This window comes from Opisthorchis viverrini, assembly GCF_000715545.1.
Source record: "Opisthorchis viverrini unplaced genomic scaffold opera_v5_19, whole genome shotgun sequence".
NCBI lineage: Eukaryota > Metazoa > Platyhelminthes > Trematoda > Opisthorchiida > Opisthorchiidae > Opisthorchis > Opisthorchis viverrini.
The window spans coordinates 1599709-1624945 of record NW_008751675.1 but is presented as its reverse complement, the minus strand read 5'-3'; the positions used below and the strand labels follow the sequence as shown (position 1 = coordinate 1624945).

The 25237-nt window shown below is 44.0% G+C and overlaps 1 protein-coding gene across 1 annotated transcript in view; it reads left to right on the top strand.

The window, feature by feature from the left end:
• T265_01760 (hypothetical protein) overlaps positions 1–25237 on the top strand; it is a gene marked incomplete at both ends in the record, with an annotated part of 119993 nt that overhangs the window by 56539 nt on the left and 38217 nt on the right. The window contains 3 exons of the mRNA XM_009165850.1: positions 5928–6044; positions 12623–12902; positions 22641–22774. Coding sequence (XP_009164114.1) covers positions 5928–6044; positions 12623–12902; positions 22641–22774 — 531 coding nt within the window. The remainder of the gene's footprint in view (positions 1–5927; positions 6045–12622; positions 12903–22640; positions 22775–25237) is intronic.

Below are 25237 nucleotides of genomic sequence, written 5' to 3'. Positions count from 1 at the left end.
TGCATCTTAGTTACAAAAACTGGACACCCATCTTCTCCCGAACGAGTCTTCTTGAACTTTCTTGGAGATTCATTGACTCCACTCATTCGTCGGTCAAATCCAAGCAAATGTTACAAAGTGGTTCCACGAATTCCGCAACAGATCTCCCTTTTTCAATAGACGCAAAGCGAAATTCTACGAACAACACACTACTCGCGTGCTTCCCCATCAATAGTATCACCGTTACACTGGTAGCTAGCCTGTGTCTTCCTTCTTTGAGGCTGGCTGTTCACCAATGGCTACCTATTTTGCTTCCTCCGTAGAACTTTCCCTATCTCCATCCCAAGCTCTTGCAAACATCGGCCCTTAAAATGCTGATTACCTTCTCGTCAGTACATTAGTTGATACGTGAGGTTTTTCACGTGGACTCTCCTCTGTCGTTTTCTTCTGTTTTTGAAGAAAAAAATACCGTTTCCTTCATGTCTCGCCCAAGACCTTTCTCCACAACGGTCTTTTTAATAAATTGCTACAAAGACGCCATGTGGCGGGTTCGTATAGGCGATTACAAAACCGATCTCACAATTGCAAGCATGCTACCTTCATGTTGTTAACTTTCTACTCAAAACCACATATTTCCTCCATTTCTTCAACAATATGCACCTGTCTAAAGGTGTGACAAGCAGAGACACTTTGGTCTGTCTGCAGACAGATGAAACTCTTCCAAGTTTGCAGCCAAAGTGAAAATTTGCATTTGTTGATTTGTTTGGTTGCCTAGGTTAAGTCCTGGACTGATATTCTGTCACCTCAAGTGACAGAGACTCGTGGTTTTCTCTGGTTTGAGTGACGTTTTGCTCTCAAGTGCTGTTTGCTCAGTCTTGAGATTGCAGGATCAACTCCGTGGTGAGAAGCCTCATAAATTTTTAATACTGTCTGCCCAAACCAACTAGGCGGTGTTTGGTGGAAATGAATGGAATGGAATACAAACCGTCTTTTGCACATATCAGTAGCAGTGGTCATTGTTGTTGTTGTCTCGTCGACAACGTGTCCTGGAATAGAAGAAAAAACTATTTCAGTAGTAGGTTTTACTCACGGAAAATGGTTCGACAATGGAGCACGTGCGCAACGTTTGGCGGCAATCTTATTAAAGGTACTGAGGGTGAAAGCCTCCCTCTCCGTTGGGCACATCTGGTATACCGTGTATTTGAGGGCATGGGTGACCAAAGTCCGGGAACCGACACAACGCCGGTGCGACCAAAGGGTGTCTCGTGAAGCAAATTCATCCCTGGTAATCTAAAATACCAGGTTTCCACTCTTTTAGCACATATATCGTCATCTTCGGTGTGTATATGCGTCTAAAAGGTCGCTTTAGTCAACCGGAATGCGCATTGGTGGTTCCTTGTATGTACACAGGCGCTTTAGATGCTTTGAATGGTTTCCTGTCGCGATAAGCCTACCTGAGTGTTGTTCACACTGGAACTGAATACCTGTCAAAGACCACGTGACCGCACTTGTGAAGCGGAAGCAGCCTGATGATAAACTCAGTAACATAAGAGAAGAAAAGGAACACTTGAAAGTCAGCTAAACAAAGTTGCACCATTTTATCAGGTTAGAGAAAGTGAGCCAACGAAAGGTTGGCGAGATGACACAACGCCGAGTTTCAGCAATAGTTTTAATGAGCCCGTTGCCTTTTACACAAAACTCAGTTGAGCTGAATGGTAATCAGGGTTTATTTGGTGTCCCAGGGGGGCGAGATGGCCCAAGTGGGCACGAATGCACTGACCGGAGGGCCCGTGGTTCGAACCCGACCTCTGCCACTCGACTTCCCCTGTCTAGGTTTGGGCAACCTGGCCGTATCCCAGCCCTCGTGCTTCCTTCTGGTGGCATGGCACCGAAAAAGTGCTGCAGCTGAACGATTTTTTTATTTCCCCTCTGTAACTGCATCTCCAGCGGTTTCACAGCAGCCTTGCTTGAAGCATCGAAGCCGACTCATCTGCACTGACCACTTGTCTAACACGAACGATATTCAACTGGCGGAAACTTCAGCTGTATTGAGAAGCGTCACTACATGAGGAGTCATTAGATTTCATCAGTTTAATCCCTCACATTTCTGAAGGGATACCAGGCTGTGATACTGATTAAATTGGGTAGCAGTAAGATACTCATAAAAAGAAAGAACGGGAACCAAATCTCTTCCAGTAACTCGAGAGAAAATGACTGATGTAGCAATAAACACAAGAGGTTCCGAATGCTGAACATTGGTTTTAAATTTACTGAAGTCGAGCACCATGTTTTGTACCAAGAAATCTACTCAACTGATTTGGATAAAACAACTAAACCTGTTCTCGCTGATGCCATTCGAGATGAAAAATTACCATTGGTTGATATTTGGCGTCTTGCTGGCGCGCAGCCTCTTGTAAAAGGCCTTTTCTCTCTTGCGTGGAATTCATTCCAAAATTCATGTAGATTCTTCCTGAGCGAAAGATTCTCGGCCTGCAGTTTGGGGAAACCTCTTTTATTCTCCAATAATTGTTGCCAATGATAAATAACTTTATTCTGAGAAGAAAGATTCCACTTGCACGAGGCACTTTGGACCTGTCTCGGTGGGGTTAGGAAGAGTCGGTTCTGCTGCCGGTAGGCTAACGAACTGCGTTTGCCTCTTCGTCACGTGGCGAAGGGACCGGGACTTCCAGACCACTTCACGTGCACTGATAGAGAAGAAGTGACTCGTGTAAATGAATCTTTTTAGGTTCCAATCACGTGTGTTTAGTAAGTAGTATGGATGAGTAGTTGTCAGTCCAAAAACTTTATATTGACCAGGATGGCAATGTGGTTTTTGGTTATGCTAATTGCAGTACGATCTTACCTTTGAAATGGGTGTGTTCTGTGACTTTTGCAAAGCCAATGGTAGATCAGCACAGAATGTCACTTCCGCTCGTGGTTGTGCATTCATGTGTTGATGGAAAAGTCACACACACACACACACACACACACTGCCAGGCGGTGGCGTTCCGCGGCAGTCAGTAACATTCCTCTGTTTTGTGCCCGTCATTTATTCCAGCAAATTTTGACATTTCCCATCACCTAAATGTCTAGGCAGAAAGGTCAGTGGCCGAAATAATTACCGTTTCGTCTCAACAAATCTCATCGGGATCTAAAAATTTCATTGGCAAATTATTTATCATCATTAGTTCCGTTCATGCCATATTAAATCGGGTAAAGATCTCTTAAGACAATTGGTATCCGCATTGGGCGGTGGATCGAAACTGAAGGCCTATTTGTTGTGTATTTCTGGCCATAGTTGCATGTTGGGCTGACGAAAAGGTCACCAATTTACCCAAATAAAATTGACGGTGGTTAAACGCGCCAGCACAAGAGACGGGCCAGTCTAGTTGGGTCACAGTTGGCTAGCTTATCATCATATTGGGAAGGCGAAATCGGTGTTGACACTGACACCTCACTCCCATACCATCACGAGATTTGTCTGTCTACGGTTGAAGCCTTAAACCGAAAAAAAACGGAAAAAAGTGGATGAAACAAGGACCTGGTGTCAGCCTAGGGCAAATATTCAGGGGTGCTCACACCTCCAAGTACCCAGTCAAATCATCCGTAAATGTACTGACCTCTGCTCGTGAAAATCCATCAATCCAAACCAAGGGGTGGGTGACGGGCACCACCTCTGGGAACGCACCAACAACACTTAACTACCCTTCTGTCGAGTCCTCGCAGTTTGGCGATTCTGAAGGAGAACAACATCCGTTCCGTCAGATGATGTGCCGGTATGCGTAGCACAAAGACGGGCCATCCCAACTGACGGTGTTGAATGTTTCTCGCGACAAAAGTTGAACTGCCAACTACCCATCTTCCAATTACCCCGTTACGAATTGGCTATCGGACACCAGAGGTGCTTCTGAGATATTGGTGATAAAAACTTGAAGTCTAACATTGTCTGTCTTTCACATGCCACGTCTTGCGGCCATACAAAAATACAATTCTCTCTGTGGCTCAGTACACACAACCTTTGAAACCAGTGATATGCCATTCTGATGTCAGAAGCGACGCAAATTAGTAAGCGTGATTCGGAGCTTTGAAATCGTCATCAGACACGTTTCTGTTAGCGCTCATACACCTACCGAGGTAGGTGAAGTTCCCTATAAACTTCAGTGATTCTCCTTGAATTGCAAGAGGTATTTTCGGAGGCTGAATGTTCCGGAGAATGACCTTGCACTTTGGAGGTGCGAGGCGAATGACGATTGCCAGTTTATTCAAGTAAGCCTTCGTTTTCAAAGGCAACGACAGTGTCCTCTGCGCACTCTAGATCCACAAGTTTCCAACCAGCAGCGATATGAATATCGGGTTTTTGAAGACGTTTCAGCGCTTGCTTCATTATTTTATCCATAGTGAATATGATCACTGGTGGATGGGGTGGACAACCTTTTCGGGCGCTACCTTCTACGTGGAAACTTTTGGCCACTATTCAGCGAAGAGCATAGACAACGTTATGCCAAGAATCAACCGATATGTCTGGCTTGGAACAAGAATATTTCCTTCCTCTCAGTTGCCCTTCTTGAAAGTTATTCAGTCAAAATATCCCTCCATGAACAACACCCTTATTACCAAAAGTACTCGCTTTGTTGAGAAGACCCAAACTCTGTAGGACGTGCACAAACATGTGCCCGATCGTGAAGTCCTTTCCAGTCACCAGTGCCATTTACAGTTCCAAACAGTACTCTGACAGCCGGTCTATAGAAAGGAAACCCTGCTGGTTCAACTTCATTTCACACGTTTCGAAGTATATGACTATGGCGACCGGGTTGTATTCATGCACTTCTGGGTATCCCTTCTTGGGTTTGATAACTGGGTCACATAGGTTGATAATGATGATATTTGGGCACATTGGTTGTTCTACTTTCTGAACATGACAACAGGGTTAGTGGACCACCTGATCAACAACCCATAAACTTACCCGAGCTACCAATATTTCGACGAAGAGGACTTTGGTAGTTCACCCGGTCATAAACAATCCAATTCCGAATCGGCACACTTGGATTTTTAACATATTTCATGTGTAGCTTCATCGCATATCCAGTCTGTCCAAGCGTGAATTACCTGGTCAATGAACAGCATTTCAGACAACCGACATTTGAGGTTTGAATCCGACCCGATAACCGAACAGGCGCTTGCTTCATAATTGCCGCTTATATTCGGACCGGTACCGTTTTACTTAGGTATTTCGTATCAGCAGAAGATCAAACCACCTGCGCTTGCTTACAGACGTGGGCGGATGTATGATCCATCCAGGCATACGAATTCCAATTTGAAATGATGTTATGTTAAAGGGGGCGAAAGGGAAAAGGCCATCTATGTAGCCTGCTTGCTGATGAAATCAAACATCAAGAACTGATGACTGGTGCGGAAGTTCAGAGTGATATTCCCAGTTTTGCAGGTGAGGAACTTCACACCGGCCTCGGTCGTGAACCCAGCCGTTATGGGCTGCAAGTATCCCCGACGATTCCCCCACAGGTCGAGTCTGAATAAATCACTGTGCCGTCATTGGTCGTCTATCTATGATGATGTGGGGGCGAGATGGACCAAGTATTTAGAGCGCGAATTTACCGACCGTAAGGTCCGTGGATCGAACCCGCCCTCTGCCACTCGACTTTCTCTGTCTAGGCTTAGGCAACCCGACAGTATCCCAACCCTCGTGCCTCCTTCGTGTGGCATGGCAGCTTGACACCGAAAGGGTGTTAAAGCTGGTCGATTTTTTTCTTAATCTGCCAAAGTACTTCCAGGCTGTTTGTTTGTGCGTTCTCAGACGTTTAAAATGAAGACCTATCGCTTTGCTCCAAGTTTTCCAATCCTACTTGTCTATTTTTCTTCCGTGCATTCTGTATAGTTTTTCCTACGCGAAAAAAAACCCGTAATTGTTTTCCTCTTGTTTTTCCTGTCAGGTCAGTATGACTTACAAATCACCAACGTTGAATTGTCAGACGAGGGATCCTATGTTTGTCAGGTGAACTTTATGAAACATCAGTATCTCAGTCAGACAGCGCTGCTGACTGTCCACGGTAAGTGCTACAAAAGAGACCCAGTGTTGCAAAGATAATGTGGATGAATTGGAAAAGATTAACGTTTTCTTAACTTATTGAGGAAAAGAGAAGATTTTGTTTCATCATTGGTTGGGAGCATAGTCAACCCATCAATGATGATTCACTAAGCGCGTTCAGTGTGTTTGTAGTTCACCATTCGGAATGCAGTATGTGAGATTGGAAATATTCTCTTTGTTCCTACCGTAAACTTCCAAAAAATGTACTTTTAGGTGATGATTCAGAGCATTTTGAACGCTAGTTTGGGTCCAGCTGACAATAATTTGACGTCGGCGGTCGGCAGATCTCTGATCCGGGCTTAGGACTGCCCTAGTTCAAAATTGATATATGCGGTTTTGAATGGATGGTCGGATGCCCGACATGTTTTTTCTGGTAAGAGATAGGTTATACTTTCAAAGAAGCGCGTTTTTTCTGGACTTGCTCACTAGAACCATAAACGAGTTAGTGAAATAAACCTATGGTTCCTAGGATGCCGATCTTCAACTGACCGGGAAAATGTGGTCAGGGAACAGATGATACTGCCTCGTGATTACTAATCATCACTTGGGTCTGACAGCGGCGAGTTGTAATTTCGTCCATAGACGGGACTTGACTGCCCGCCACCAATCATTCTGAACTGACGTGAACTAGACACACAAGTTCGAATGAACTGTGCGCATTTTCGTCCTTTTTCGTTTCCGTTTTCAGAATGGTTCCTTGTACTCAGTCAGATTTCGAAACCGAACTCGGGCTATGTGTGTGGGTGCTATGCTTAACGAAGTGACTAACTTACTTGCATGGAGCTAACAGTTTTAATTCGATACTTTGAGAATTTACCTCATAAGACACCCACCGACGCAGTAACTACGTGAATGTCTCAGTGGAAATTCAGAGCCTTTGTATTTGTGGACACTAGCGTTTTTTTCGTGACCGGCTAACTGTTCCTCAGCTGAGTCTTAAACTCCATGTCAGTCAGTGCGAATGTAATTGCATGTTTCCACAACGGACTGGAGCACGTTTACCAAAAGGTTACTGTTATATCTTCTGATTCGCCAATCTGAGGTATCTGCTGCTGACCCGCTCCAGTGCCTAGTGTCGGAGACAAAAGGGCTCACGGAAGGGAACTCAATAGCTGACGCACACGGTCTGGCTGCGACGTGCTGCATATCGCGGTGGCATTGTCTGACCTTGATCAACGCTGACCCGCGCTGTCTGGGTTTGATACAAGGCTGTGATGCGCTGCATATTGAGGGGCCGCTGTCTGTCTGGTCAACATCTAGCGGAGCTGAGAGTCTCGGTAGATTTCGGGCATTCAGTGGTTGCTTTCAGGAAGCTGACCTTCCTGATAGTTACTTTAGTGCATTTTTTGTTTTTCACGCTCTAAGTCCTCCCAACGTTGCACCAGAGTTATTGATTCTACTCCATGCATGCATGCCAGCAAAAAGTACAATTTGAGATATGGAAAAGACAAACGAATTTCGCATTGTATCCTTATTCGTCCAATCGCATCAGCGTCGCTTTCCCGAGCGGTTTCTGTGGCGTCTCTGTAATTTGATTGCGTGTGACTGCACTCTTGGTGCTGCAGCGTCTGTACTTCGAATGGCATTCGTTGTCGTGATTTGTATTAGAGAACCCGCCTACATGTGAGTATGACGGTACAGTTAATTGTGTAACCTCGATAGGCGATGCATAATAGGCTGGATTAAAGTACAGATATACCCTATAGGCACGTCGATGGGCCCGGTAATCTCTCTGTTTTGCTTCACGTCCTAAAAGCTATGCTGAAATCTCTTGACCCGAACATATGGGATTGAATTACTAAGTCAGAAGAGCATGTCAATAAGGAATAGTCTTATGTCTCGATAGAAGTTTGGCTTTACAACAGTATCATGTACGGAGTGAAATGTGGAACTTACAGTAGTTTAAAGACATTCACACTTCAGGTAAAAAAGTTCATTTTTATATACTCAATGCACTACTCTTAAGTTTGCCGAAAATTCGTCGACAGCCCACGATCGGTTTCGCCTTTCTTGGCGCTCATCAGGTAGGCCCAGTCTCCGAGTTTACCGTCAACCTTATGTTCTACTTGAAACAAAATTGCCCGAATTTAGCGAAATACACTCATTTGCAAACAAATTTGGTTTTGCGAGAGACTCACCTGGAACCCAGCTGGATCTCTCGTTTGTGATGTTTCCAGGCAACTGAATGTGCTGCACCAGGCCGCCTCTTGTGTCAGTTGGTACGATTTTCGAGAAATCGTGATAAATGTATTTACCTAATGAACTACTCATAAGGTTCACTTTTATCATCCATAATCCATACAAAATGCCATGACGTTCGAAAGCTCGCCTATGCTGCGAAAGAAAAGCGGAATTATTTCAAAATTATCTCCAAAATTATCTCAAGGAGGTTATTATAGACCTTTATCGATCCTATGCTCAACCCACCAATCAGGAAAGTAAATCGATTTTTGCGAGAAACCCATGGGGGCTGAGTGCTCGTTCTATGATGGTGCGTTCCTCCCTGCACGGCAAATGAACAGCTTAAAGAAACCGGTATATCGATGGTCAATCTTAATTTCGGGTCGAAGCTCAAGGATTTTTCGGGAACATTTTGCCCGTCTACGCATGCCGGGTCTAATCAAAGAGATCACACCAGCAATGCATTTTAAACACCTAATTCAAATGTGGTTACAAGTGCTAAGTATTGACTATAACAGCTACAGACTTCTCAATCTGTCGGTGACGACCTTCACATACACTCAACTGAATCTAGGTGAATCTCCGTTTTATGATGGTCTTCAGCAACCTTACGAGTAGTATGCTACTATGGGTCCACTTTCTTTGAGCATTCTTAGATGTAGTCATGATTTGTCAATAACAAAATCATCAACATGTCTTCACAATTCGTCTGTGGAAGGAATGGTGCCCTAGAATGTGGAGTTGTTCATTAGCAAACAGACTGGGCAGTTAGAATCTGTCAGACACAAAAGCAAACATCTCATTAGCACAGAGTTTTGAAATAGTCAAGCTTCCTCCTAAACTTTTGGGACGCTGTTCGAATGTTAAACAATGATAATCAATGTTAAAATAGTTCACCTGTTTCAAATAGAACCTTCCACCTCATACAGAGAGGACACTTCAAATTATTTGACCATATACTACTCACGCGTTTCAACAGTAGTACACACCGTCACACCGGTTGATGTGTTCTAGGCAGTAGGCGTAAAATGTGAAAATGATGGCGTCAAAAAGTCCCTTGGATACCGCCAAAATGAATGTCCTACTGGAACCGTGGAGCATCTGTGTAAGGCCTGAAAAAGTGATGCACTGATATCAACCCCGAGAAAGACTACAAAGCAAATATTCACATTCGAATGAATGGGAGATAAAAGGAATCTCGGAGCATCTAACCTACATTCATTTGCATCCTCGACCGAATCATAGGTCGAGAATATCATCAGCGAGTTATTCAGCTGGGATTCAGTTGAGTCCCTCTTTGAAACCAAAGTGGTGCACACGTCCGTGTATTTCACAACGTCCGTACAATTCTGGTTCAAATACTGCATAAGGTTGACATAAACTCGAGGACTGCGCCTTCCGAATGAGCCTCAAGAAAAGAAAAGCCGACTGTGGGCTGTCGAAGTGTTATCAACAACCTTATAAGTAGTGTTTTTTCACAAGACCTTAAGGCACCTTCCCTACCATCGGCAGTATAAATAAGATCGACTAATGATACCAAAGTTTAAAGCTAATAGATTTTTTGTACAGATGATTTTTCTAGCTTGGTTCTGAAGTGGATGTAAAAGACCATGAGAAGTTCTCTCAGAGTAGGAGGACTACCTCGTAGTCTGCTAATAGTTCACCGCAGCTGAACATACTTTCAACAGAAATATTTCCACTGAGTATGATGGATCAATATATAACTGATCAATCAATATGTAAATCAATATTTAACGGATGGATCAATAACGCCTAGCATTTGTGCTCATACCACCCTTTCCTTCTCTTATTCCTTCACCACAAAGCCTACGACCATCTGAAAACGAATTTTGGCAGAGAAAAACCAAATTCACGTTTTGCCAAAACGTAGAAGAGGCGGCATTTCTCTGCCGAAATGTTTCTTTTCCAAATTCGACTAATGCTTTCAATCATCAAATGTCGAACTGTGGGAATTAACAAAAAACAGTCATAAAATTGAATCACATATATCCTCCAGTTCTTTTACTTAGAGTAACTATTTATAGTTCGTTTTTTGTTCGCGCAGCCCGCATAAAACTTTGCGGTTGGCTGATACTCGGTGAGATAATTACCGTGTGGTTTTTAAGAAATACGTTTCATGAAAATGCGCTGGTAAATGTATCGAAAAATTTTTCCGGCAAAAACCAAGAAGGGAATTTTGTTCAAAATCGGATTGGTTGACTGTCTTCGTGAATGTCTTATTTTGAATTCAGTTTTGTGTCGATTGTTTCTGTACTTCCGATTGGTTCTCTCACTCTCTCTCTCCCAAATAAACATGAAAATGGCTTGATTTTTCTTCAATCCGTCATACATCTAAGTTAGTTAGTTTTCGTTTGAGTGTATGCCCAACTACAAAACTTACGTCTGTGTATCGCATTCTGCCTTTGAGCAGATCAGGTATGGTAGATAACAGTAGATTCTGGTAAATACTTTTTTTTATACAAAATTCCTTTTTGAAGCCGATTTGTTTGAAATGCAGAGTGCCATATCAGTAACACTATTCGTCCTTTGTCCGCTACTACTTATATTCTAATAACCGAAGCAATTGGGGCACCTGTTCAAGCCAAGGGTAGGAGAAATATGCATCTGAAAAGTCCCATCAAGGATTGCTTCAACAGAACACGAGTTTGAAAATACTAACCGGTTTTAGAAATCTCATTTATACCGCTGTTGATTCGCCAATCTGTGGTATCTGCTGCTGACCTGCTCCAGTGCCCAGTGCCTGAAAAGAGACTCACGGAAGGGAACACAACAGCTATATTCCTAACAAGCAAATGCAAGAGCATGAGTGCGCGCGAGTGCGAGAGCAAAAGTTACAACGGCCCCACGCTATTTTAGAAAGGGGACTTTCTGACATTAATCCAGGCTGTCTGATAGGCGTTAGTGAACACCCATCAACATCGACCGTGCCTCTATGAAATGCCTGAACGCTGATCACCTTCGGCCGCGCTTCTGTGGCGTGCAAGAACACTCATCAGCTTTTGCTGAATTGATTGAATGATTGACTAACCTGGATGCCTGCCGGCTTTCCTGTTGAGATTTCGGTGGAGCATCAGGTTCCGGGCGTTTTGAGGTTACTTTCAGGAATCTGACCTTCCTGATAGCAGTCCTGGTTCTTGCCCTATTCTGACTGGTGGACTGGCTGTAGATGAGATCGTTTCTCGAATCCGGAAATCCAGGTCAGCTTTCACCAACCTGTGATACCTATGTTGCCGACAGGACGTCACTATGTCTCTCAAGGGCAGAGTTAATACTGCGGCGGCGTGATCCATACCGCTTTATGGACCATAAACCTGCCATCTAAATGCAGTGCACATGCGAGAGATATCAGTGTTTGACCATTGGCGTATTCGGGGCGTTGGTCATGTCTGAGGAACATCGAGTTAGTAATGCTGAAGTACGCGGGGTGTTCTTAGGCAGAAGGAACTCTCCCGCGATGGATGGATTACTCACACTGCTTAGGTTGCGCTTGTGGGGCGTGCCAGAAGACTTACTACATCACAGAGCTCTTTTCGCCCAGCCCTATGCTGAGTGGAAGCGACCGGGAGATGGACAATGTGTGACCTGGCAACTTAGTTGGATCGACAACTGCCTCCTCCCCGGATGGATACCCCGGGACTCAACTCACCGATGGTTGGTGACACTGACGGAACTAGCCCAACTACACAGTCACTGGTGCTCAGGAATCGAAGTTATCGTCTTTAATGCCATCGCATCCAAGGCTTGGCTGTATATCCCAATTTGCAGCAGCTGGAACCAGTGTGTGCCTAGGGTTCACGATTTATCGCGGACAAATTGAAATGATTGCTTGATTTCCCCTATTCTGAAGCGACAGCTAGTCAACACACTGTGATTTCTAATCGATCGACGATAGTTCCACAGAAACAAAACAAACAATCGTTATGCATATGATATACTAAAACATAAAGTTTAGTATGCATTTTAGGGAAGTTTTTGTCTTCAATGTAGATTTTGTCCTGTAACTGAAGCCAATCTTTGCTGAAGATCTGGCAAGCACTGTAAAGCAGTTTTGTCCTTATTGGGAGATATCAGCAGAGCGCAAGTCAGGAAAATCCATGGGGTTAGAACCCGAAACCTCCTGGCCGCTTGCTTAAACCCTTAACTTTTCTGTCCTCTGATCAGTACTTTAACAGGATAGAGCGCCACTCACCTTCCAATCACGTAAACCGCATCACGTGATTGAATTCTCCAATGAGGGCATCTTAGATAGAAGTGTCAATCACCTTTGAAAATTTGTTCCTTCAGGTTACTTATGGATTTGTGGTGATTTCGACTGCCTAAACCATTGTGTTTTTTCAGTTCCTTCGGAGGCACCCAAGTTGTATCAGATCACAAAAGAAGGGAAAGGTCCAGAGGTCGAGATTGGTTCAGCAACTCCAGCTATTGTGGACGATGGCGCGATCCTCGTACTCAAATGTGTCGCCCGCCATGGAAAGCCTGGAGCTATAATCTCTTGGTCAATCGACGGAGTTCCAATACAAGTTGAAACGGATCCGGTCAAGAAGATCAATGTGTTCCGAGCTGGTTTCACAGGAAACCTAACAAACTCGTTGATGCCATCTCCCAGCTTTCCTAGACTGTGAGTTCTTCTAGGAATACATCGCCCACAAGCGACACACATGATTTTTCACTCGTTTTTGCGCATTTACTGATTGAAACGTTTTCGAATGTTGCGGATGGCTTACTCGACGTACTCGTAGACTCGGCTGCCGTGCTGATCTGCGTGATCTCAGTTACTCTTTCTGCACAGCCATAATTCTTATTCAGTTACACGTGATTGCAACCTGTGCCAGAGTCGAAGCTTTTGTTGTTTAAGTTTAGCCATTCCCTTCTGTGAGATCACTTTATTCCAGAGGATGTTGATGCACACAGGGATAAGATAGACATTGGAGTGGAACTAGCTCTGTTCTTGACAGAAGTTGTGCAAGGTCTCGACAGCAACCATGAATGCTGCTTGTATGTGCGGTCGTCATCTGTATGTCTAAACACAGAGACGAACAACGCGGTACGAGAAAAGTTGGCTTGACGAACTCGGCGGCATACACGTGTCTGTGCTGCAGTGATGGCAAAACCAAAGCAATAAACTTTCTCTTAGTGAGGACAATATAACTGCAGTTAATACTGCCAATACGAAGTGTAATCGTCTGATATAGCGCCCCGCTTTCTCAACATAGCGTCCCGAAAGAAGCAGCCTTCCAAGAACTAGGGCAGCAGTGCCTGGTCTCAATACTATCTGTATTAGGAGGGATAGGTTGTACTTGCTTGTCAAAACATATGCCAGCTTCTGTCAGAAAATTACTGAGTCTTCTTGCTCAGCTAGCTAAACAAGCAGCCTGATGTTTGTCTGTCATGCGTAAACAGTGGCACCATTGAGTTCCAGCATTGAAGCACTTTCGGAGACTGCTGGAGAACTTCAGCTGCTTGCGAGGCTGGTGAGTGATCAGCTTCAGTCCGATTTACTTGATCCACCCGGTTGGTCTTAAATTGGAAGCAGAACAGCGACGAACGAACATGTACAGGCCATCGGTTAGCCTCCACGCCTGCACTTGGAGCCGCACTTACAGCACCCGATTGTCTGTACCTAAATGGGAAGCAGAACAGTGTCGAACGAACATGTACAGGTCATCGGTTAGCCTCCACGCCTGCACTTAGGGCCGCACTTACAGCACCCGATTGTCTGTACACTTTGGATCAGGCCCAATCACTACCACGGCTAGAAGTTGCCCCTACTGAGAAGCTCCTCATAGTGACCGCCCCCAAAACCAGAGAAAAAATGTCTGGCCTTTTCACCGACTGATTTCCAGTCAATAAGACCCAGGCACTCATCATCGCTAGAAACATGCACCATGTATTTGACCAATAGAAATTAGGAGTTGGTGCGACTAGAAACAACTCAATCGAAGAAGTTAGGATGAGTCGACATTAGGAACACATCATTGGATTAAACGACATCCTAGATTCAGGGAATTTAGCAGCGTTTATCGAAACTCCAACACAACTATCATTATCCATGAAGAGCTAACTACTGAAGTGAAAAAAGGTGAGTGCATTTGTGACTCCGCTGAACTGGTTAACAGTTTATTTAAGATAAATTGATAAAGCCGGGCTTTTTGTCAGCTAACCTATATAGACCGCAGTCGGGAGGGAAAATTTGGAAATTCGGGGTTGGGGGACGTATGTATTGGTTTTTTGTGGCTTTCTGCGTCAGTTGGTTGTCTCTCGGCCGATACTGTGTTGAATTGTGTTCATCACGTGCAATATCCGGTGAACCAAAAGGTTTAAACTGCCAAATCTAATGGCTTACAGCTGTCCCTTGGTTTCCTGTTGCTTCCGGTACCGACTTCATCACTTTTGTTCATGTTCTTTCTCATGTCATAAACGATGTCACTTTTGAAACGTGTATGTCTCTTTTTACCGATGCCATATTTTTCGGCTATGAGGCCTTGTTTGCGCACGCGGTCACCCCATATTTTTTTCGCTATAAAGTGAAAAATATCCGGATTGTTTGAGCAAAAGCAACCGCCGGGTCTGGATGGATAGTCAGGATGAAAGTGCTTCTGACTGTGTTGCTTGAGTAATCGGGTATCCGCGAGGATGCGACCCAGATCAGTGCGTTGCCCCTATTTTCCTCCTGAATTTTACAACTTACGACATGTCGGTTAGGACAGTTGACGAACAATCATCACTGCGCAAAGCCGGACCCTCCCAAATGACCTTGACTATCGCAACATGCTGAATGTGTGCTATCGATTAGTGTGTGAGACAAACTATGGTTAATCTATCCGCTCGGGAAACCGATGCCATTCTTTTTCGTTGGTAGCCGCGGTTTTCTTTAACTGGGAGAGTGAACTCTTTGAAATTGATCGTGTGGTTTCAAATGGACCAATGGCACCAGGGTGCCTGACGGTCACGTGATTGGACTGTATGGCCAGTCTACACACAAATACAGTGTTCATTGTAACTGATTTGTCCAACAATATTTCTCATAGTTGTAATCAACATGATTATGCTTGGTATTGTTTCAATCTGTCATGATTCTCCAAAATCAATTCCGAATCTTCAGAGGCTCAACGAATAGATGGTCTCTTTGTTCAACATTAGTTCGCTTTAAGTAACCGTATTGCACAGCTGTATCCGATTGTGGCCCCATCTGTCACATATCTCAGATATCGGAGATAAAAAAGCACGAATACCAAACGAATGCTTCCTTTTTCTACCATCTGTTTCGAAACGACGCATGTGACTTTTCACCTGCGTTCAATCCACACAAAACATGCGGAATCAGTGTTTTCTCGAAACACCCCCACTTAGTCGGCAAAAAGTGGAGTTGATTCACGCTCGTCTGCGTAAAGTTCTGCTTGGTTAAGCGTAACGTGTACAGACATGCCCTGGAAACATTATTTCGTCGACCTCGTGGGATCCGAAAAAGCTGGCAGTCGTCAATCTTCATAGTTAACGATTGTGTACGGAAGTCGGCACGTAGTAAAAAAACTGATGCGTTTTTTCGAAAGCCATTCACCTGCACAGTAGGTTGAACAGGGGCAGCAACCATAGAAAAGGGGATTAGTCATCCCAAACTGAGGAACATTCTTCGTTTTTCTTCACTCTCGGTTTGATGAGCAATTTGGCGTACATCATTGACAATCGATCCGATAAGTAACATCTGTGCTTTATAAATGCCCTTGGTTCTGATAGGTTTGAAATAATCGCAGTTGGCTATGGACTTTCAATTTAGGAAGTTTGACGCTCGGGACAGTGTTTCGACTAATCTTTATGTGATGTTTTGTGTGCGAGAATAAGTGAATGTACTCGATTCCGTTATAAGATGTAAAAATGCATCCAGGAGACTACCAATGCAGGTAGAAAGTTGGACATGCCTGAGAAACAGTCAGCATGAGAGCAGTGTGTTTGCTCGTCTTAAACTTCCAGATTGGGAACAATGACTTGCACAAATTATTTTCGATAGAGTTGAAACCGGGACGATAGCTGCCTTGTACTTTTGCTGCTGGAGGGTTTCCTGTGCCCGCTTATCCCGGTGTCAACCTCTTTCGGAGAGACGCCAGTATCCTGGATAAAAGAGGATTTCGTCGGGATACTGGCTAAAAAATTAGTCATCATGATTATATTTAGAAAAGACGAATTCTCTGGTAACGGTTAACATTTCCAAAGTGGCGATATGTTGGAATGTTGGTAGCTTGAGTGCATTCATTGGCAGTTGATCAGGTGGTCCCAAGCCTCCCGAAAAAGGGTACCTTACGAGGTGAACTCAGCTTTTCAAAGGCCACTGGTGCCAACAAACTGCCCAGGGATTAAGGGACCATCACTTATGTAGTGGTCGAGTAGTCCTTCTATGAAACGCTGCACTTGTCCATCTATCGATTAGTTTGGGTTACATCAGTAATTCTGGAGTGAAGTGTGATTTAAGTTTCTTCGGCTTGCTTGACACCCAACGGATTTTAGCTGACGTCCAAGCGACACATTACAGAGAATCGAAAGTGCATGAGGGAGAAAAAAGCATGGCGCATCCATTCCTGCATTCAGCTGACAGCTCAAAAAGTCGGAAGTGACGCTACCCAGGCCACCCACTGCGTTATTGCTTTGCCGCCTCCACCCCACAGGTACTAGGAGGTCATGACAAGTTGTGCGGCATTTTCTCGTCATCCGAGCCAGTGTAAGGATGAAAGCCCTTCGCCTCGGAGCTGTTTATTGGCAAACACCAACTAAACAATTACAAACTATTCAACAGAACAGTAAACATCTCATATGCATCTTATTAAAAAAACTGAATATCCTCACGCATCTTCTTGAAATTTCGTAGATATGCAGTGACTATCACGTATTTGTAAACGAACGCTCAAAAGCAGTTTCACATGGTCCGCAATAAACCCCAACTTCCATTGGACGCGAGACGGAGTTACAAGAAAACCACATACTACTCGCGCGCATCATCAGTAGTATCCGCGGTTACACTAGTAGTCTACTAACATTGTTTATACTCGCGCGCAATTCAAACGAAAGAATGTTTCCTCAAAATAAGCGGGAATGCTACATTTCAAGAGAACATCTAAATGGCGGTTTCATCAATAAAGGGAATTTCACTGCGTGAGGAGACCAAGGGAGCATGTCGTTGGGAATTACCCAACTAAAAATTTAATGATCTTTCTTGCATATGTCTATCGGTCAAACGTCAACATTAACTGGGGATTCAAAGCTAGTTTGTCAGTAGACAAAGAATGTTCAACAATTTATTTTCGAATTCATTCAGTTTGTCAAGCAGCCTAGCCAGTGTATCGGTCTCCACTACGGCCTACACAGGTTGGCTACGAGTCATTGTGCTTGCGCGATACACACAGGTGTATAAATGCTTTAACCGGAAGACCGAGAAGAGGATAGCCTCGTGTTTCATTAGGATCAGTACTTAAAGGAAGACGTAACTGATGCTCAAGTGCATCTGTCGCTTTTCGGCGCAGATGTCCAACTCAATGCCCAATGAGATCAATGGGAATTAGGGGAACAGGCCCAGCTGATAAGTTCCAAAGTGGACAACACAAGTAATGGGCTATCACATGGCTTATGAGCGATGACGGTCATGTGATACGTAGAAGGAGATTTCCAGATACAAACAGTCATGGCTGTTTTTTGTGTGAACTACTCAAGAAATTTCATCTTCTTTCTCTCGCGTGACCTTACATAGCAAACCTCCGAATTATGCGTTTGAGTTCATTGCCAAATCTTTCCCTCAGAAGCACTAAAATCAACCAACGAATTGTCACCCACTGTTTAACGTGATTTTACGATTACCACAGAAAGCCTTCTTACACCTGTGGGCCTTCGATCGACTCAATATGAAGAGTTTTGGATTTTTCTCTCCCCTATAACAATATAATTATGGTTCACCTCGTCCGACGTGTTCCTGAACAAGATCCAGATTGTTAGTAAAGCCACCAGCGTACGTGTACGGGTTAAAACCAGCTGTTTCCGCTTGTCCACACTTACAAGTGGAACTGTGGATGAATCACTCACGCCGCAATTCGTCTTCCCAGCGACCGGAAGCAAGCCGATGTTGATTCGTAACAGACGTGCGAAACAAAAGCATGAAACAAGCTTGTTAACCAAGTGAGGTGTGCGGCAGAATAGTAGTTGGTCGAACCTTGTGTGTGTGTGTGTGTGTGTGTGTGTTGCAGGATAAGCCATTCCGCCTGAAAACAAATAGAAAAACCATCCTATCGTAAAAGCAAACAGAAAAAACGGGTTGTTACTCACCATCATCAGTAGGCTTTTTTCCTTTATCTCAGCAGCGTATGTTGGACCACAGAAAGTCTTTACAGACATGTGGCATGTCAAATGTTACTCTGGGGCACTGACTGTAGTCAATATGTAGGCAACTTAGTGAGAAGAGTGAGCTTACTTTAAGGGAATTAGTAGTTCAAGCAAAGGGATCTCGGTTCCGATGTATCCCATATCCTGATATTTAGTAGAAACATCGAGAATTAAGGAAACAGTCAGGATCGAGCCCAGATTCCCTCGGAAAGACTAATGTGTGTGTGTGTGTGTGTTAACTCAGGGGATTAGACGATGTGCGTTTAAAATCATCGCCATTTGTGTGAATTGACTTCAAGAACTTCGACCTCTCCAACACCAAGGGTCCATCGATGACACTCCGACAAACCAGTAGCTCACAGCAGTAAAACTGAGCAGTTAGCAATGTACATATTTTGTTCCTAAAAGATGTAGTCCCATTCATCGACGACTTGGTCCTTTTCATAACATGTCAAGAGTGGATGTAACAGTGCCCCTCAAGATGCTGAAGTGGAAGATTTAAAATCCCTCCAAAAGCATTTCTGAGATAGTTGGACCTTCCATTTTTTGATCGTGAAAGTACGCTGTTCACGGTAAAGTGCACAAAGGCTGTTCACTATTAGTGTACACATCAACGTGAGTGCTCATATCTAGGCGGATCACTACGCATATTTGATTATTTGAGTTAATTCACTACTGCACTGTTTTTTTTCTGAACTCGTCAGGCCAACTTGTTTGTACTTCTGAACTATGCAGTTTAAAGCGTCATCATCATCATCATCATCATCATCATCATCGACAGCAAAACATCAGTATTCAACACCGATGCTTCACTGCCGTACAAATATGATTTATTTGAAAACCTTAGTGTAAAAAGAGAATAAAGGTGGACGGAGAATGGACTTAGTGCTAGCTTAACACAATCATTCCGGACATTCACTCAGGCAATCTGGATAGAAACTGACAACAAGAACGCCACTGACATCGGTTGGCCGCCATATCTTGTAGTGCCTCCAACCAGGAACAGTGAGGATCACGCGGTCCCCATCCTGGAAGGCGAGTAGCACCGACAGCACCCAAGCGTATCGTGATCTCCTTCATACTCCTTTGCCAAGTCAAGGGTTGGTCATCTCTCTGTTTACGCCACTCTGAATTGGGCATGGAAAACAGCACTCTCTTCGGCAAACGATGATTCGGTGTACGTAACACATATCCCAACGAACGCAGCTTCTGGTGCTGGACACATTCTTCAATGGAAGTACCCGTTGCGTGCTTTTTAACTGTCTCGTTATGGATTCGCCGACACCAACCCACACGAGCTATGGTTCTGAGACAACGATTGTCGAACACCTGAAGACGTCTCAGTTAGTTTAAAGCGTAGCATCTTATGTCTTGCTTGGCGGTCGTAAACCAGGCTGTCTTACAGTCGTGCTACCAAGTTGCCCGTTTTAGGTCGATAACTGACAACTACTCTGAAAAGTAGAATGAATCAACATTTTATAAAGGTAACCCGTCACAAAGTTGCTAAAAACTGTTCGACATCCCTTTTATGAAAATATTCCGCGATATCTCAAATATCGTACCAAGTGAAACAGCACATTCAATCGAAGAACATCATAGACGAGAGCTTCAATTGAGTGAAAAAACAGCTTCTCTAGTTCTCTGGAGAATCACACGAGCTAAATCCAGATGTCAAGACGCTTTTGGAACTTTTTGGAATGAGCCTATGCTCAGTCCAACTATTCTCATGCCCCAACCAAACACTAACAGTGCATTTCGAAGGTCTTATACAAGCAGATCATCTGTTGTGAGCGTTGATTTGTGTCATGCATAGGGAACTCCACTTTTAATCTCTTCACTGTCATTTGTCCGCACACGTACTCCTCTGTCTCACGTCTGAAGTGATCAAGATAGGCGGTTCCTTGATAGATCAGGAGATCACGTGATCCCCAATAATACTGTCAGACGGTGTTGCCTGTCAGTTCCAACCACACACTGCTCTTTCCAATCGCTCTCACCATAATTGTAGTTCAGTAAAGTCCAAGACACATTAGAAGATACTGCAAAGTTTATTGGGCCGAAAATATCCTGGCTGTTCTGGCAGTCTACCAGTTTTTTAACCTTTGTGTTCTTTTGGCGAACGGCATTCACCAGTACAGTATCTGCATACTGTGTGGATAAAGTGTACAGAAAACCTGTTTTTTCCCGGGCAGTACGTATGAATTTTTCCCGCCACATGTACAGCCAAAGCGAATCAGTCCAACACAGGGAAGCGACTGACTAGTTTATTGAGCAAAAACAAATGATTGAAAAAAACGGAACTTTTACGGTCCACCTGCATTTGAAGAGGTTGGACCTGTTGCCTGTAAGAAATCCACCATCCCCTAGCAACCAGGGTGGCTGGGTGGTAACACCACTTACGTAAGTTAAATGTGTTTTCCGATCCCACCCAAGGTTTTTTTCAGATGGGTGTCGCCCCCGGCAGTAGCCAAACTAGTTTCAACTAGCACTTATCTGCAGACAAATGCATTTCCCTCTGTCGTCTGGCAAGACCACTTCGTGTGAATAAGGCGTTGACTTTTTTTGCTTTTAGCACTTTAATTTTCCACTTGATTTTTTCTGTGAAAAAAATACTCCATCATTTGAAACTCAGTGTGGATTTGAAAAGTATCGTCGAGTAGATTGAACGTCGAAAAACAAACGATTCAATTTGGAGAACGCTCTATAACACATCGTGTTTTATACTTCCATGTGTGAGACTAGTCCGCGTTCATCATCATCATCATTGTCAGCTGTAATAACCGCGTACTCGTCGTACAGTGGTTGTAGCTGCCGCAGTTTCGTTCACCGATGAATTGGGGGGGGGGGCGGTAGGTAGCTGCGCATTGCAGGCGGGAACTGATAAATTGGTGCATAGATCTCACCTAGCGGTGGGCAACAGAAACACGGTAGGTCAAATTGCGAGAACTGGTAACCCATCACAGACATGACCGCAAGAATGATCCCAATGTAGAACAGAATTAAACCCCAGTCAACCCTCCCCTCACAGCTTTATTGCCGCATCGTCAATAGCCAAACGAGGGATGCGCAATTTCCAAATTGTGTTTTATTCTTACCCTAGCAGTTTTTGGTGGCCGTCGAGGTCTACCTGCATCGAAATCGAATCCCTATGTACTGTGCTATCTCATACCAAAGCAAAATTGAATAATGCTACGTGTTCTTTGTCAGGTAGCAAACCTAGCTTGTGCAGATGCCCGTTCAATTCTCCCAATTGACTTTGTCAAAAAGGTTGACGTAGCTCAGTGCTTAAGGCGCCGACTTACTGCCCAGATTGTCCGTGGTTGGAACCCAACCTCAGCATCTTCACTACTCCTAACTAGGTTTGGGCAACCTGCCTGTATCTCAGCCCTTGAGCCTCCTTCAGGCGGTCTGGTAGCTAGATACTGAAAGGGTCTTACAGCTCAACAATAGGTTTTTTTGTTGTTTGGACTTCTCAAACGCAGCAACCCATGAAGTCAGAGAAAGAGCTGGTTTTACAGAGAGTCTCATCATAAGTCCATGACCAAGTGGCCTTCAACCTACCTCTACGATGTTCTATGATAATGAAACTTTGGGAATATCGTACTAGGTCAGTGATCTCCAACTTTCTGCTACTCGATGGCACAGCTGACATACTATTAATTTCGTGGCCCCTTGGACTCGATCTTCAGTGTTTTTTTTCCGAGCAACCTTACATAAACACACTATCGATATGCGACTGCGGTATGCCTGAGTATTTCTCATATATTACACAGTTTTTCCTCGTATCGAAACCAATTTTTTCACATAGTGATTCAAATAACGTCCTAGATGCATACTTTTAATCTAGTCTGATGTGGCTCATGACTTTTTCCCTCTCGGAATTGGCCTAGCCTTCCCAGAAATTGTACACATTCGAGATTATCACAATTACTTGCCATTCAAGGTCACGTCAACGTGGTATTTCACGCTTTTTCACCCATCGCTTCTGAACTGACAGAAAAGACGCGAGCAGTCAAATGTCAGCAAGGCTGAACAAATTGCACCATGGCAAACTGGTCGAATGCCGGGCAACAAACCTTGGTTACGACGAACAGGCTCTACGTCCGGCGTTCACGAAATTGGAGGTACACTGTGAGTTTGTCCGGGTTGGCCGGGTGCTACATTCAGTCGTGGTTAGAACGGTTTTACATTGTTGTTGTTACCTCACCCATGAAGCCATCCCTACACCGTACCGACGATTTTAGAGGTTGAAATTGCGTTTTTACTCTCAAAGATTTCAAGTTTACAAAATGCATAGTTCTGATAGAAAAAAAGTTGTTTGTTGATGGGGGAAGGACGGAGTAAACACATTGGTTAAGGACAGATTATTATCAACAATTTGGTGCTGAAGATTCAATTCCAAAGAATCATTTACGTAGCTTTGTTTAAATAAACGAGGAAAGCATGCTAGTAGTATAGTTGGTCCGTGCAGCTTATGTGCACTTGATACGTGACTGGTTTGAGGCATAAATTATCACAATGAAGAAAGTGGTTCAGTTGTAATACCCCTTCGGTGCTTAACTGCCATGCTATCAGAAGGAAGCACGAGGGGTCGGATACTACCAAGTTCCCCAAACCTGGACATGGGAGATCAAGAGGCAGAGGTCGGTTCGAACCCGGACCTTCCGGTCAGTAAATTCGCGTTCCAACCACTGGGCCATCACGATGATTCCGGTAAGAGTAAGGATAACATCAGAACGAACAACGTATTTTTCGGGCCACTTAAAACGGAAACCTTTGAATGGACACCATTCCCATGAGCACAAAAGTGCTGTAAATTGTGGTGAGATTCTGGGATTGATACTCATCTTGATTGTCGAGAATGAGAGAGATTTTCGAGGGTGCAAAAATAGCTGACTTTTGGCACACAAAACGTGTGTCATGAAGTGCTTAGATGATGGTCAGATCAAAAAAATTCCAATCTGGAGCGTCATTTCAAGATACAGTCCATTTTGCGTGAGGCAAACTTGTGGGGGTCCTCATAAACAGAATATCGGATCCTCGGCTCTACCCGTTATCTTACTCAAGCAAACATATTCACAACTGGGACGTAGCCCCATCGTAAGAAACAGTGAATGAATTGCCGAACACTGTTGTTCAAGGGTTTTGTAAATTTATGATGTACGGTAGACAAATAGTCATTTCCTGGCAATTCTAGATATTCCACCCCAGTTGGGGGAAAGACGTTCAGACATGCTACTTTCGTGCTATGTCTGGTCAAAGAAACACAACAAAACCCCCCCCCCATCTTGCATTCGAAACAAGCGAATTAGCTTTCTGGTTTCTAAACTACATTGTAGTGCTTGATCATGTTTGACCTTTAGTTGAAGTGCCTCTCTCTTTAGATGACTTTGAAGATGTCAGCAGCATCCCATCAAGCTCAGCCGGGGGAGGTGTTGTGAGTGTGGACGGAATACGGCCTTGTCCTCTTTAATCAGATCCTTACTGCTTTGTTGGATAATCCAAGATTATGTTTTACAAGGATCCACCTACCCCCTTAAAAACCGCGAATCCTTTGACAAATATCCAATACTTCACATGTTTCAAGGGTCGGATGGCAATTTTGAAGGTCTTTTTGATCAAACTGAACGAAAGAAAAATCCAGAACTGTATTGTCAACCTGCGATATTGGTTACGCTAATAGTACCATTCATCCTGAATCTAGGTTTTTACAAACCGGTTCTCTAATTCCCGTTTCCGTACCCACTAACCTCTGACCATCGCAAAAACGTATCTGTGAAGCGGTTGTTTGACTTGGTAAATGGTGTTCTGGGGACGAGTGGATACGCAAACCATAAAACACAAGTCGTAACCACTGGAACTCGACTGCCGTAAAAACAGGAGACAACAACAGAAGGTAGGTGGCTAGGTATTTAGCAAACAGATTCTACGTTCTTTGAACAAGCAATTAGGAACAAAAGGGTCTTGGCTTTGAAGATCAATGCAATGAATACAACTCAAAGAGTCTGGTTACAGATAATGTAACCAGACACAGCAATTTATTAGATGAAATGTAGCTGGCTCATATATCTGGTAGCAATGTGAAACCAGCGCCTCCGGGATACTCGTCATATGGTTGTATGGTAGGTATGTGAATAGGTTCCTCTGGTGGTCTCCTTTGTCCTCAACTAGACCAAGGATAGTCCACTTCGGTCGTTCACCCGAATATGGAAGGTTATGCAATCGGACCGTGGGTCAAGAAATCGCTGAAAATGAATGTTGGACTAGGTTGTAGTCAGTGAGTTCACTTGAGTGGCAGATAGAGCAGAAGCGAACATCATTACGGTTGTTCATAGCTTAGTATGTATAAACTGGAACCGAGGGGTATTAATTTGTACTTCAAAATAAGTGTATTTCACGCATGTTCTGAAGCCCCTTTAAGCTGTTTCGAGCACCTTTTGCATCCGTCCACCCCCCTCTTCGAATTTCGCCAATCCATGTTTCTAGAATGACGGATTGGCGTCTACCAGAGGGACCGACACCCTGGATATCACCGGTAGAAGGCATCACATGCTTTATATACGGACATTGTGTTTCTCTCTTCTTAGACTGCAG